This window comes from Seriola aureovittata, chromosome 6, assembly GCF_021018895.1.
Source record: "Seriola aureovittata isolate HTS-2021-v1 ecotype China chromosome 6, ASM2101889v1, whole genome shotgun sequence".
Lineage (NCBI taxonomy): Eukaryota > Metazoa > Chordata > Actinopteri > Carangiformes > Carangidae > Seriola > Seriola aureovittata.
Window position 1 is genome coordinate 6607274 of NC_079369.1, and position 13399 is coordinate 6620672.

The window sequence follows — 13399 nt, forward strand, 5'->3', positions numbered from 1 at the left end:
TGAAAATAATGTCAAAATTTTTATGTTCTTAAAATCTGCACCTGGCGACTACACTATGGACAGGGATAGATAATTATTATGGCAAATAAGCTATACTTAAGGTATGGTTAGGATCAGGCTAAAGGCAAGAGTCAGAAAAAGGATCCACACACTGTGCTGATAGCTCCCAGTATTTTTTAATAAAGGAATTTTTTGATCTATGGGGATCTTAGTCAGGCAATGTCAAATGTCCCTCAGGCTGAACCAATCAGAGCAGAGCTGGACAACACTGTCTGAGCCTCCCACATGGGGGATGGGGCATGCCTCTATAGAGAGGACACAAACAACTTCAAGTAGTATAGTCATATGTTCCGTGTCCAATGTCAGTCTTGGGCATGTAACACCTTACTATTTTCTATTAAAATTGCTGGTAGCTATTACCACAGTGTGTGTATTCTTTATTTGACTCCTGCCTTTAGTGTGAACTTCTTGATCAAACACGTGTGAAATCCCATTTGCATGTCTGGGCTTTGCACCCTGTTTGTCCACGGTTAGGATCAGCCACCTACTTTGTTAATGATAATCCATCACCCAAACCTCCACACTCCTGCAACATTAAATGCACTCTACTTCCGTTTCACTGCATTGAAGGAAAATCCGATATGGACGAGATTCCTGAGGATAATGGGCTGTCAAAACGAACGCACATGGAGAAATGTTAGGATGAAGCTGTCAACCACGTTAAGTGAAATTGTTATTGTTGGAGACTTAATAGGTGCAAACTTGCTTTTGATCTGACCTTGGCCAATATATATGTTCTATTATCATTATATTGAGTTGCTGTTATGTGAAAAGAACTATCTTTTATAAAAATCTCAAGCATCCTCTCTTTTCTTGTCATTCTACCATGTTCAGGAGGCCTTTTAGGTTGCTCCACTCTGCTAACCTTTGTCAAATTGTTCATGGATCTTTAATCCAGCCTCAGACCTGTTTAATACAGTAGCGGTCTAACAGGATTGGGGATGTTAACCCCCAGGGACATGGTTGCCAGCTGTTCCATCCCCCTGACAGTGGGTCAGCACTCACAGGGCCACTGATGGGTGGAGCAGGGTGGGAGGGGATGCCTGGAAAGTGAGAGGATCTTCTTAGCTTAGTGCAGATTGCCGTAGCAAGAGGACAAGAGGGATGCTGAGCCCGAAGGAGCTGTAAAACATCACAGAGGATTGGATATTTCGCAAAAACATCCCATCCTGTCCTGGAGTTTTTCTTCATTCTCTCTCTTTTTTTTTTTTTTTTTTTTTAAATCTGTTTTCATCCTTACACCTGGATTTTAAGGCTCTTGGGTTGGCTACATTTATGGGTTGCTGAGAGGACACGGGACAAGTGATTCACGATGGCCGTGGCTTTGGACGCAGTGTGGGTGAGGGTGAAGAATGTCTGCAAACAGAACGGGCTCCTCATCATGTCGGTGATGGCTGTGGTCATCGGGTGTCTTTTGGGATTCTTCCTGAGGACGCGGCGTCTCACAGAGCAGGTCAGTCTGTCTGTTCACGTTCACTCGTGTGTGACGTCATGCAGGCAGAAGAGAGGGTTTAGGAGAAAGTCTGTTCCTTCAGTGTAAAACTCCAGGTGTTAGAGGCTGAGTGCTTCTTCTCATCCCGTCTCATGCTTTACTGCACAATTTCCCACTGGCACTAGGCCTTGTATTAGAATCGACCTCTGTGAATTGTGGTCATTTCGTGTATAGTGTTCATTTTTCAAAAGGACATGACTGCGTATTTTAATTTTGTGTCATGTCTGGGCCCCTGTCTCAATTCAGACATCTATGAGTTGCTAGCAGTTCCACCAGAGAGACATTTCCCCTCTAGATTTTTCTCATGCTTTTATTTAAATGGAAAAGTCACAAACATGACAATAAATTGGTGTTGCAGAACTTTGTTTCTGTCGCCCTTTCTCTCTCTTACCTTTTTCTCACAATGCCCCAGATTTATCTTGTGGCCCTTTGTAAGGGGCCTAAACTGTAGGTTGGAAACCACTGGACAAAAGAACGAAACCATCAGACTGTAAATAAAGTAGTTAAACTAGCTCCACCATGATCAGCTATGACAGTAAAATGCTGCTTACACATTAATGCATCAGTATTAATCTAATGAATTCGGGCAGATTTCCATTAATGTCATGAAAAACAAATTATAGAATTAAAATGTGCTTAAATAATATATCACAAGATCATATTGACAGTATGTTATTGTTGCATTGTAATACAGTTCAGACTCTTTCAGAAATTTATTTCAAATTCTAGTGGAGACCCTAAACTTTCCAAAAATAACAAGAATATGAGTCTGACCTTTGGGAAAATGTGTCTAAATGATTCACAAGATATCCGGAATATTTCTATTTGATGGAATTGTACAATCATAGGAAACTGAGGAAATTTTTGTGTTTGTGTAAACATCATATAGCTTCAAAACGTTGAAACCAGCAGATCCAGATTATACAGTATATGACAAGGTCAAACAGTGTGAGGCGAGATTATTTTTCCAGCTTTAAAGCTACACAGGGGAAATGAAGGGGAGCGACTGGGGAAAACTGTAATGGTTTGAATCAGAGTTGAATCACTATGATCTTTCCATCCTTTACTCAGTACTCAATATTAATTTTTCTTCAGCTTTGAGTTTACTTGCATTCACATGTTTTTATTATATTCAAATAAAAAAACTTCCTTTGCTGGTGGTGTAGCTAAAGTCAATGAGCTCAGTTCAGACAGATGAGCAAAACTTTTAAACTTAATTTAGTGAGCAGTGTTTTTATACACCCGCTGACCTTTGAACTAAATAGGAATACACAACCTGAAACTGGCTTTGATTGGTGTTTGATGGGTGGTGTGTCTGGTGATGTAGTCTATTTAATGACAGTTGCAGAAAATATCAATACACAAATCCAGGCTGTAAGAACAAACCCCCGAGCTTACAGTAAATACATGTGGCACTGTAACACTTCAAATTCAGGCAGCAATCAGCTTTGTGCAGGGGGTCCATAAACAAAAATGCAGCCTTTTATTTCCCATCACCCCTCTGATTAAAGCTTTGTCATATTACCAAATAGGCCTAAAAATAGCCTGTGACTCCTTTACTTTCACAATAGGGGATTACAATCCAATCAAGCAAATGCCTTGCCTAATTGTGCATCAGATAAGAGTGCCTGTCAGTGGGACGCATTACAAGTCACACAGGAGGAGCAGACCTTTGTGTTATCTGACAATTTATAGACACTCTGGGCTAAGAGCTGAGAGAGGAAGTAGAGGCAATCTGTTTGAGTGTGTGCCTGGCATTAGTAGGGTCACATAATAAAACTTGACTTATTTCTGGGGAGAAATCAGACTGCGCAGGAGCTAAATGATAAAAGATTAGACCAAATTTAAACATGGACAAATGACGTGATTCACAGACTCACAGACGCATGTTAAACAAGAGCACGCTGAGTGGAACTGTATGGTTGAATCTATGACATAAATCTGGATTATGGTATTAGAAGGGTCTGTAGAGTCACACCATCAGCTGCAGATTTCCCAGTCAGAGGGATAAAGACTGGGACAAATAACAACAGATACGATTATTGTTGAATATGGAAAGTCTACATAGAACCCTGCATGTATAAAAACGTCATGAGGGGGGACAGATATATATATATATATATATATATATATATATATATATATATATATATATATACTATTCAATGGTTAAAAATCAGTGTATAATGAGTACAGGACTAGAACTACACAATATAAACACATGAGGAAAGTGTGGTGAACCTTCCACAGTAATATGAACATATATATATTTGAAGATCAGAGTTGTGGCTGCTTTTAGCTTTTAGTGACTGATAGCAGCAACAGTGTTGTCACCCACATACAGACAGGACAGTGACTTCTGCATGTTTGATTTAGAAAGCTATGATATGAAGGCAGATTATAGACATTTAACATGTTACACACTCGGTGGTCCCTTTACTACTACTACTTACTGCAATTCATTGGACTTCATCATATTGAGAAGTGTTTTCTGGGGAGGAATACTAGAGAAACCTCTGGGTACAATAGAGTACAGCAGAGTCAAGCACATTAGTACTAGAACTAGTGTCTTCTATCACACATTACTATACCTGGATTTATTACTGTAATCACTGTTTTCATCACCCTGTCTCATTCATTTTATATAGGTTTGTATGTATGATTTATGTACTTGCGCACATGTGCTTTGAGACATTGTTGTGTTATGCGTTGCAGAGAACAAGACAAGTATTCCCTTTTTAAATTTTGATGACCTTGTCAACAAAAACTGAAAAATACAGGTATTGTAAAAATAGATTTTATGGCAGAACAATTCCATTGGATAGAATTAGACTGTTGTGGAAAGGGGGAAACTGATTGTATAATGCATTTCTATTTGTCTGTATGCACAAACAAATGAACTTTGCTGTAAAGTACTTAAGTGTTAGGCTACTGCTTGAAAAGTTTCTACTTTAAAAACTGGAAGCATATTTGTTTATTTCTTTACCTTGGTAGCTGGGGTCCACAGAAAAGACTTTATCGACAACAGTCAAACAATTAGAAGAATACATCATCTTCTCAACCCTCCGCTACATCAGATACAGGCAGATTGAAAGCCAAATTGAGTCGCTGTCAGAAAGTGACGAGATGGGCCGGGGCTAGCTGGTTAGCATGCTTACTTCATTAGAAGAAAACACATGATAGAGACAAGAGTTAACATTAGCATTAGCTGGAGTCAGCTCTTGGTGAGTAAAGGAATGAAGTTTGATGCTGAACATGCAACATATCTTCTAGAAGTAAACAGCTGTTAATGCTAATTAAGCTATATAGCAGTAACAAAGCTTACAAATAGCTCCTTTAAAACTCTTTAGGCACACATACATACTTTCTGTTACACTTCCATAATTTTGCTGAGCTTCTGAAAGACAGATTTATAGGAACAATTGCCAAAATCAATATAACAGTAGCCAAAACATACCAAGTTTTAGTCCCTTCTACAAGTTAACCTCTAAAAAATGGTGGATCCTACATTTCCCAAACAATGGCTTTTTTTTAGACAAACTTTCATTTATAAATTTGTATTGCTAGTACAGCTGGTGTATTTGCAGTAGCTAAAACTAAATATCATAAGCAGACCTCTGCAACGTACGGTTCTTTTAGAGCACAAAAAGTCCAAACTTGAGAACCCAAATGAAAAGATTTCCATAGAAAAACAAAAATCTGTTTTGTCCTTCAGCAACAAGAATAGATTTGTTTGTTCCGTTGAGTCTCTGTTCCACCCAAACCAAACATCATTTGAACATGGGCAGTCCGAAGCGGGCATTAGCAAGCCCATACAACCTCCACTGCAGCTGCTCTAAAAGCAATTATGGTATTTAAGATTGTTTTGGGCTGTTTTTTTTTCAGATGACATTGTTTTCAAGCTGGGTTGAACTCTCATCTGTTTACAGTGGGGTTTTCAGTGAGAGAAATGTACCAAACAAAGCTGAAGTTGAGTATTCTTAAGAAATAATACCAGTTATTCAAGGTTTTGCTGATGGATTACAAGAACACAATCTAGTTATGTGTAGGTGTTGTTTGCATGATGAGCACATACAACAATGCTACCTTGAATGTAAATTCTTATTAGAACTGTAGAAGAACATTTCAGTAACTTTGTGATGTCACAACAAAGCAGTCACCACCCCAAGCCCTGCTCACCTGAACCCACTGTCCAGCCTTGCAGGATTTGGTTACTCTGAGTGTTTACCTGAAACTTGCTATTTTGTTATTCAATTAGTCAGAAAACAGTCAGCCAATCAGAAGAGAGGATCAGAACCTCTCTTCTGATTGGCTGACCGACCTGTTGTCACTAGAGCTCCGGAGAGAAGTTTGAGAGAGGAGATGTAAAACTACACTACACTGAAAAGGTTTTTGCTACTTAAAACCATGCATATATCTTCTTATGGATATCAACACTTCTACTAAAACACTGTGTAGTGTAAAATATGGGACCTTCAAATTAATTCAGCTACATATGACCAGCCTCCTCCTGGGTGCATTGGTATTTTACAGTTGAACTAATTCAACTCTGACTTCTGCTCTGCAGCTCTCATGTGTTTTTAGTATAATAGTGCAGTTTTAGTGCAATAACCACATTGTCATTTTTTTCTGTCAAATATGCTCATGTTATATTATCTTTACGTGACCTTGGATGTGTTTGGAAATGTACTTTGATAAATGAATCTTAACTCAAGGTCCAATTCTGAGCTTTTGACTGCATGCAGTCATCAGTGGGTGGAGTTTACGTAATAATGATAATAATAATAACAATAATAATAATAACAATAATACTTTTTTTGTATGGCACTTTTTAATACAAGTAAGTGCTCCACATGAGTCAAATATAAAAGATCCAAACAAATCAAAATAAAATGTAAACGTTATTCAAAAGACATCACACAATAAAACCTTTTTTATATAAATGTGTCTTAAGAAATTAGATGAAACGGGGAACTGACTCTGTGAATCTGATCTCCTCTGGCAAATTGTTCCAAAGTTTAGGGGCCCTGACAGCAAGGGCCCTGTCTCCTTTGGTTTTTAACCTAGACCTTGGAATGGCCAGCAGTTAGGCAGTGCAAGACTTGGACTAAATTTAAAATCACAACAGGTCCACTGTCGGTCCAGCCTCAGCAAGAAATTACAGAAATAATTTGACGCATATAATCCTGTCAGAACTTTGTTCAGCTGCTTTTGCTCCTATTCTCTTGCTGATCCTGTCCAACAGTGTCAGTAAGTGGAATAGAAATCTTCTGTTCACTCAGGAGAAATACATTTCCTCAATTGCTTTCCAGTTTGCTTTTGCACTCCAGCAGCATAAAACCAAAAATGTACCATTTTATCAGCACACAGTCTTATCAATAGGAACCAGAAACTGGTGAAAATGAGAGAGTGGAGGAAGGTGTCGAGAGAAAGCGTCAGAACAGCAGGGAGATCTACTGTGACAGGATACTGCAGTTCTTCTGAGCTGATAACAATGTTAGCAGTATGTGCAGCCAGAGAAAGGACCTCAGCACCCAGCCTTGAAAATGTAACCCTGCAAGAAAACCAAAGAGCATCAACACACTTTCACTCAGTCAAGCTGGCATGGAAGAGGCAGCTTTTTATAGGTATTTTAGTGTTGTATATGTGTTGAGATGTGAGATGTGTAGTTACTCAGCTATTGTCTCTAGCCACACATCCACTCCTATCTTTGTTTATTCGAACTGTACATACAGACTCCATAGCCTCACTGATAAATAATGAATCCCCTGACCAGACCTTAGATTTCCGCCATCACCTATGGTTGGCTCAGTTGTCATGGAGCTGTAAGCCATTATTTTGTAAAACTGTTCGAAATAAATTAGAATTGCAAATTATACACTGGAGGATTGCAAGATTCATGATCGTGGCAGTAGTTGTTTTCTTGTTGGCAAACAGTAATTGAGGTCAAACCATTACTATATTGAAAGAATATAGCTATGTGATTATTTTGTGGTGTGGAGAGAGCGCAGCTTTCACCTGAAACTATTGTTGGCTGTGCGTGAAAGATGCATTGTCTTGAAATTAATCTCTCTTTGCATTGCTACATGGAGAGTATGAAGTCTGTGAGACACACAGATTACATAAGCAGCCGCATCAGCGTTAGTGGTTTGGCTTAAGAAAGTGTAACACAGTTTTACCAATGAGAATAACAAAAGAAAGTTTTCAAAGCTGGTTTAGGAAAATTAGAGGAAGAATGTGGGAAAAAAATTGACATATTCTTTCTTTAAAAAAATGAAAATGATTAATTAGGATTATAAAATGCTCACTTCTCACTGTTCAGTTCAATACGCTGAGGGATTTTACTGCTACAGCCTTACTTGGTCTGGTACGGCCAGCTTAGGGAAGATTGTGTTACCAGACTTTATAGTCAGTTCACTGACTCTATGTATCCTACCTGCTTATGTTAAATGTCATAGCATTCACCGTTATCCCATGATAGTCATGGCTGCTGTTCAACAAAAAGGTATATATGGCATGTGCCATTATTTTCATTATTTTATATGACCATAACTCATAACAGAAAGCTCACTGAATCCATTCAACATGTTAAATCAACAGCTTCTGTATTATACAATTTTATAAAGTGTAAAGAAAAGAAGTGCCACTGTATTTCACGTCAACACAACAATTTTTATGTTTATATTTTCCAATATTTTTAAAGAACACAAACACAGCTTTTATTTGAGTGTGTTATGGTGGCCTCAAGTGACATTTATGGAACAATGAAGATAATCAAACCCTTGTGTAACAGTAGCAGTGATGAAGTTAGTGACCTGACTCAGTAATGTTAGTTGTACAGCAATATCTATGAAAAGGTTGCTAACATTAGCAAACATTATAAGCTACTGGTCATGCCAGACAGCGTAAGCCCAAGTGTATACCGAAGTTTTAATTACTTACAACTTTTAATTTGTATGAGGAAGAATATTGTAGTTTATATTCTGATGTTTCATATTGTTTCACGCTGATAAAACCTGTCAGACTGCATCTATCTTGCTGGTCCTTTGGAAACAGCTGCACTTGCCCCATGCACCACATACAACACACACACACACACACGGGCAGATACACACCGACCCATATGCATAAGTGCAAGATGAGCAGAGCAGAAACAAACCTTCTCTGCTGTATTTGTGTGCTGATCCTGCTCTTATACAGCAAACTAAGCTCTCTCTGCTTAATGCCCAACTGAAAAGCTCTTTAGCTGACATTATGCACCAGCCTCGCCCTGCAGCCCCTCAATCCACCCTCCTCCCTGACATCCCTAACCTCACACTTAACTTCCATCAGCGATATACAATACACAACTTTTAAATGTTTATTAATCAGCAGATAGACACTGCAGGTTCTGTGTCAGCCTATTAGTCATAGTTGTTGCCTCTTGCTCGTCCTATTTTACTGGAAATAAGTGACTAAGATTTCTCATCGAAGGTTTAGACTTCCTGACTTCGTCCAGGCTTTTACAATGATAACAGGTAAGATGACTGTGAGATCATTATACATTACTACAGTCTTAATGACAACAGCAGCAACAGAAAAACTTCTCCATACAGCTCTGCCTGCTACACACAGATGTTGCACATGTGTCAACTGACAAAATTGGAAAAAAAAAAAAAAAAGACTTGACATGACTTTAATAATAACTAGTGATTTCCTTTGGACATCAGCGATTACTTGATACTCTACCCAATAAAGGATTAGGTTGTTAAAAAAAAGAGCCGTTTAGAGAATCAGTTCTTTATTTTCTTGACGAGAGATATATTTTACCTGCAATTATCAGATTCAAATATAAAAGCTGAGCTGTGATCAACAAAAAATGGATTGCAACACTGAGAAAATCACAAATGGAAATACGACAACTTCCAACAGCATTCAATAAAGAATGGTTGATTAAGTTGAGCTCAAGTTATCAAAGGACTATCATTAAGATGTCTTTAATGTAGATTAGCAATTAGTAATGTTTAATTTGAACTGATGTGAGGCCAGCATGAAATTTAGTCCAACATTGACTCTGTTCCTATAACTCCAGAAGAACTTAGTTCTGCACCTGGACTTGACTTGAGACTTTCATACTTGTAAACATAATGACTTTGTTACCTGCTGCCATGTAACTGCAGAGGCAAAGCAACAGTGTGTAAGACTTTTCCTTTTTTTCCTGAAGTATTTCTGGCTCCTGTCTGAATGTATTCCTTCCAATTTGCTTGCTTGGTTAATGGGTAATGCCCTTTTAGTGTTTTCCTCACATCATCCTACAGATTTTCACTGGGATTAAGTTTGGACTTTTGCAGGACACGCTGACACTTTTGAAAGCCATTGAGTCACTTTAGCTGTTTGTTTTGGGTCACATTAGGACATCATTTCCCTCTTAGATGCCACAGTTTATCTATGGAGCTACCATCCACTCTGCAGTAGTTGTCTTCAAGGTTTTGTCTGAATTTGGCTCAGTTTATTGTTCTCCTACTTCCTTCTTCTGGTGGCTGCAGGAGTAACACATACATTAGTGTTTCCATCAACCAGCTCTTTCCCATGGCCTGTCAGTTCCTCACACTGGTTCCATTTGTGGAGTAGAAGTGCAACAGTTTACATGAGTGTGAGCTTGTAATCTGTGCTCACAGTTTCCAGTGATGTTATTGAAATCTATTAAACTAAAATCTATGAACACACACACACACACACACACACACACACACACACACACACACACACACACACACACACACACACAGTCTGCTCTGCTGCTCTGTTCATCATACGGAATAAAATAGATCAATTGTGCCTATTTTAAATGAAAAACATGTAAGTTAAATTAGTTCTAAAGTACATAAAATATCAAAGTAAGTATGGTTATGTATTAATAATAAGTTACTTGGATGATAATTAGAACACTATGGGTATAAACCCTTTTTTGAACACAACAGGAGGGTTAACTTGTTATCAAACAGTTGCTTAGTTACACATCCAGAGAGTAACATTAACATTCATTTGGAGTTTCTGTTCACCTGGAGACTGTGAGATCAATATCCACTCTGCCTCTAGCTCTGTTTTTGGTCTCTACTAACTCCTGAGGGAAATACATGACCTGGTTGCACTAGGTTAGCACTTTTTTTAGTGTTTAACCAAGCTCATGTTCTTTCATTAACTATAACTTTAACTAACTTTAACCAAGTGCTTCCCCTAAGTGGATCCCCTAAAACCATACCATGACTATAGTGATGACTTGGGAGGAACGGAGCTTTTTCAAACTCCTGATCCACAGCCTGCCAGATTTTGACAGAGTGGAGATATGAGGTCTGGCTGCAGGGGATGGAAAATGTACATGTGACAGAAAACAGCTGTCCTCTGCAGCCCGAGATAGAGGCCAGTGTTAAGCCCAGTGGACACAGAGGTAAATACACAAAAAAAAAACCTGTGAGATCTGCAGACCTCTGCCAAACTGTCACCCACAACTCCTGGACCTTGTGTATGTAGCACTGGTTGTTTGTGTGTGATGTTTTATGGCTGCTCTCCTGGCTTCTAACTCCTCAAGTCTCTGGCAGAGCACACAGTGTATTGAGTAACAGCCTATGACTGGAATAAACAAAAAAGTTTAGTTTTTAATCGCTTGTTATCTTGCTGTGGGAGTGTCTCAGAATCAGTGGGAAGGGATTTCTTGCCTTATCTATCAACTTCTTCTTTCTCCCCTGTCATGCAGTCGTATGTTGATTTTGTGCTGTGCATCCAGATAAAAATGTGCATATTTCCCCCTTAAACCATATGTCCTGCTTAAGGGTCCCATACTGTATAAAGTGAGATTTCCATGTCCTTTCAATTATAAAACAGGTGTAAGTTCTGAATTAATACAGTGAATGTAACAAAGCGCTCAGTCCGCAGAGAAATGCCTGTATTCAGAAACCGAGCCGAGTGTTTATGTACATGTTTAAGTATTTTGCTTAATTGCTTGCATGCATTTGAAGCAGTTCAAATCACTTGATATTTTTTTAACAATATATTTTGTTAAATCCGGCTTTTTTCAGATTAATATACTAAACTTGTAGCAAATGCTGCATGTTGCAAAATCAAGCATCACAAATGAACAAGGGACAGAAGAGGGTGAATGGAGTCTGGATATGCTTCTGTCAATAGGCCAATCAAAGGAGGCATTTTTATTATTGTAACTCATCAGTCATTTTGAAGGATTAATGCAGGACAGCACTTTCGTTGAGGTCTCTAACACTACATTTTCGCGAAATTGATGGGACAGCAATAATGAGACAGTGTTTCATTCCAAAAAACATTTTGGCTCTCTCTCCCACACACCTTACATAAAGAAAAGCAGATGGTTCTCTCTGCAAAGCTAAAACATGAAAATTACCTCAGGTGTATATATTACAGTACATCGTTGATTAACGATCGGCTTAATTTTTGAATACAATTAAATACAAGCTCTGTAAAACACTGCCAGGTCAGTGGATGTACGCTAAAAGATGCCATCAATACCTTTTTCCCTACAGGATGTAACCCGATGTGACCCGGAGTTTAACCACTTTCACTCTCAGCCAAACTGTCTCAAAAGAATCACCTACCCCATAAATATATTCTTTATTTATGTGAATGTGACTATAGCCACTGGACTTTTAGCAAACATAGATTGAAGCACCATCAGTTGCTTAGTTTAGATTTCCCCATAATGCACCTGTTACGTTGTTTATTGTGTTTGATAGCACTAAAGGAGGATTTATACGTCTGACACTTCACAGTTTAAGTTGCCTCTATCTCTCTGGTGTAGGAGATGACTTTAACCCACAGGAAGTGATTTTCATGGTCACCTGAGGGCAGTGGAAACAATTTATGAACACAAGCTCAACATATCATCACATTTTAAGTCGATATTACACATTTTTTAGCAGATAGTTTCTCGTTGACACATCCAGCAGCTACGGAGCAACATTATCATTCATTTGGAGTTGTTTCTGTGGCCATCTGAACCTAACCAGCTGCTGAGAGAAATATCTAGAAATATCTCTAACTGCTCCTCTATGTTCACCAGTTACCTTTAAACTGTGTTTGTCTGCTGGTCCTGAGCAGTGATTCACAGTAGGATTTTAAAGGCTTTTCTTCGAAAACAGCTGCCTGATGTGGGCGAAAATGGTGCCGTCAGAGTGGTTAGAGTGAATCACAACAGTACAGTTTACGGGCCAGAGTGGTAAAGGTAATGGAGCAAACCTCGTTAGCCATATGTTTCCTGTAGGTGTTGGTGGAGGCTATAACACTGCTAAAAAGAGAGTAGATAGGCTTCTGCAGTATAAATCCATCAGATATAGAGAAACATGTCTCCAAATAAATGTTATTGCTTATCTGTGTCTACTGGATGTGTAATTAACCAACTGTTTGTTAACACATTCACCATAACAGCTTTAGGAATATGTTTTTCAGGTTGGTGATACCAGTCTTCTGCTGCCAAGATGTCAAAACAAATCTATTATTGCAACTTTAAACTCCAATGAGTCAGTTTGCAGTGGAAATGGCTTTGCTAGATCACAAAATACAGCCTGTCTAGTCTTACTGATGATTCTTCAACTTTCTTGATGTCGTCCTCAGCTGTGTAGTTTAACATTTTAAAGATGTGTAACAATAGACCTTATGTGCGTATAGCTGCCAACAGAAATCTCTTGTAAGTATAAATCTTGTTACACTTAAAGGATATCAAGACCCAAATGCAAAGGCAGGTAGATGCGGTGAAGATGCTTTTATAAAAGAGAACGTCCAAAGCTTACAGGCAAGTAAGCAGGAACATAAACATCCAAACACAGGTAACAAAATGGGAAC

The 13399-nt window shown here is 38.6% G+C and overlaps 1 protein-coding gene across 1 annotated transcript in view; it reads left to right on the forward strand.

Annotated features, from left to right (window-relative positions):
- The first annotated feature begins 1355 nt into the window (after window positions 1-1355).
- The window catches only part of slc1a7b (solute carrier family 1 member 7b), a 35446-nt gene continuing 23402 nt past the window's right edge, over window positions 1356-13399 (forward strand). Inside the window, exon 1 of the mRNA XM_056378823.1 lies at window positions 1356-1513. Within this exon, the coding sequence (XP_056234798.1) occupies window positions 1373-1513 (141 nt within the window). The 5' untranslated portion in view covers window positions 1356-1372. The remainder of the gene's footprint in view (window positions 1514-13399) is intronic.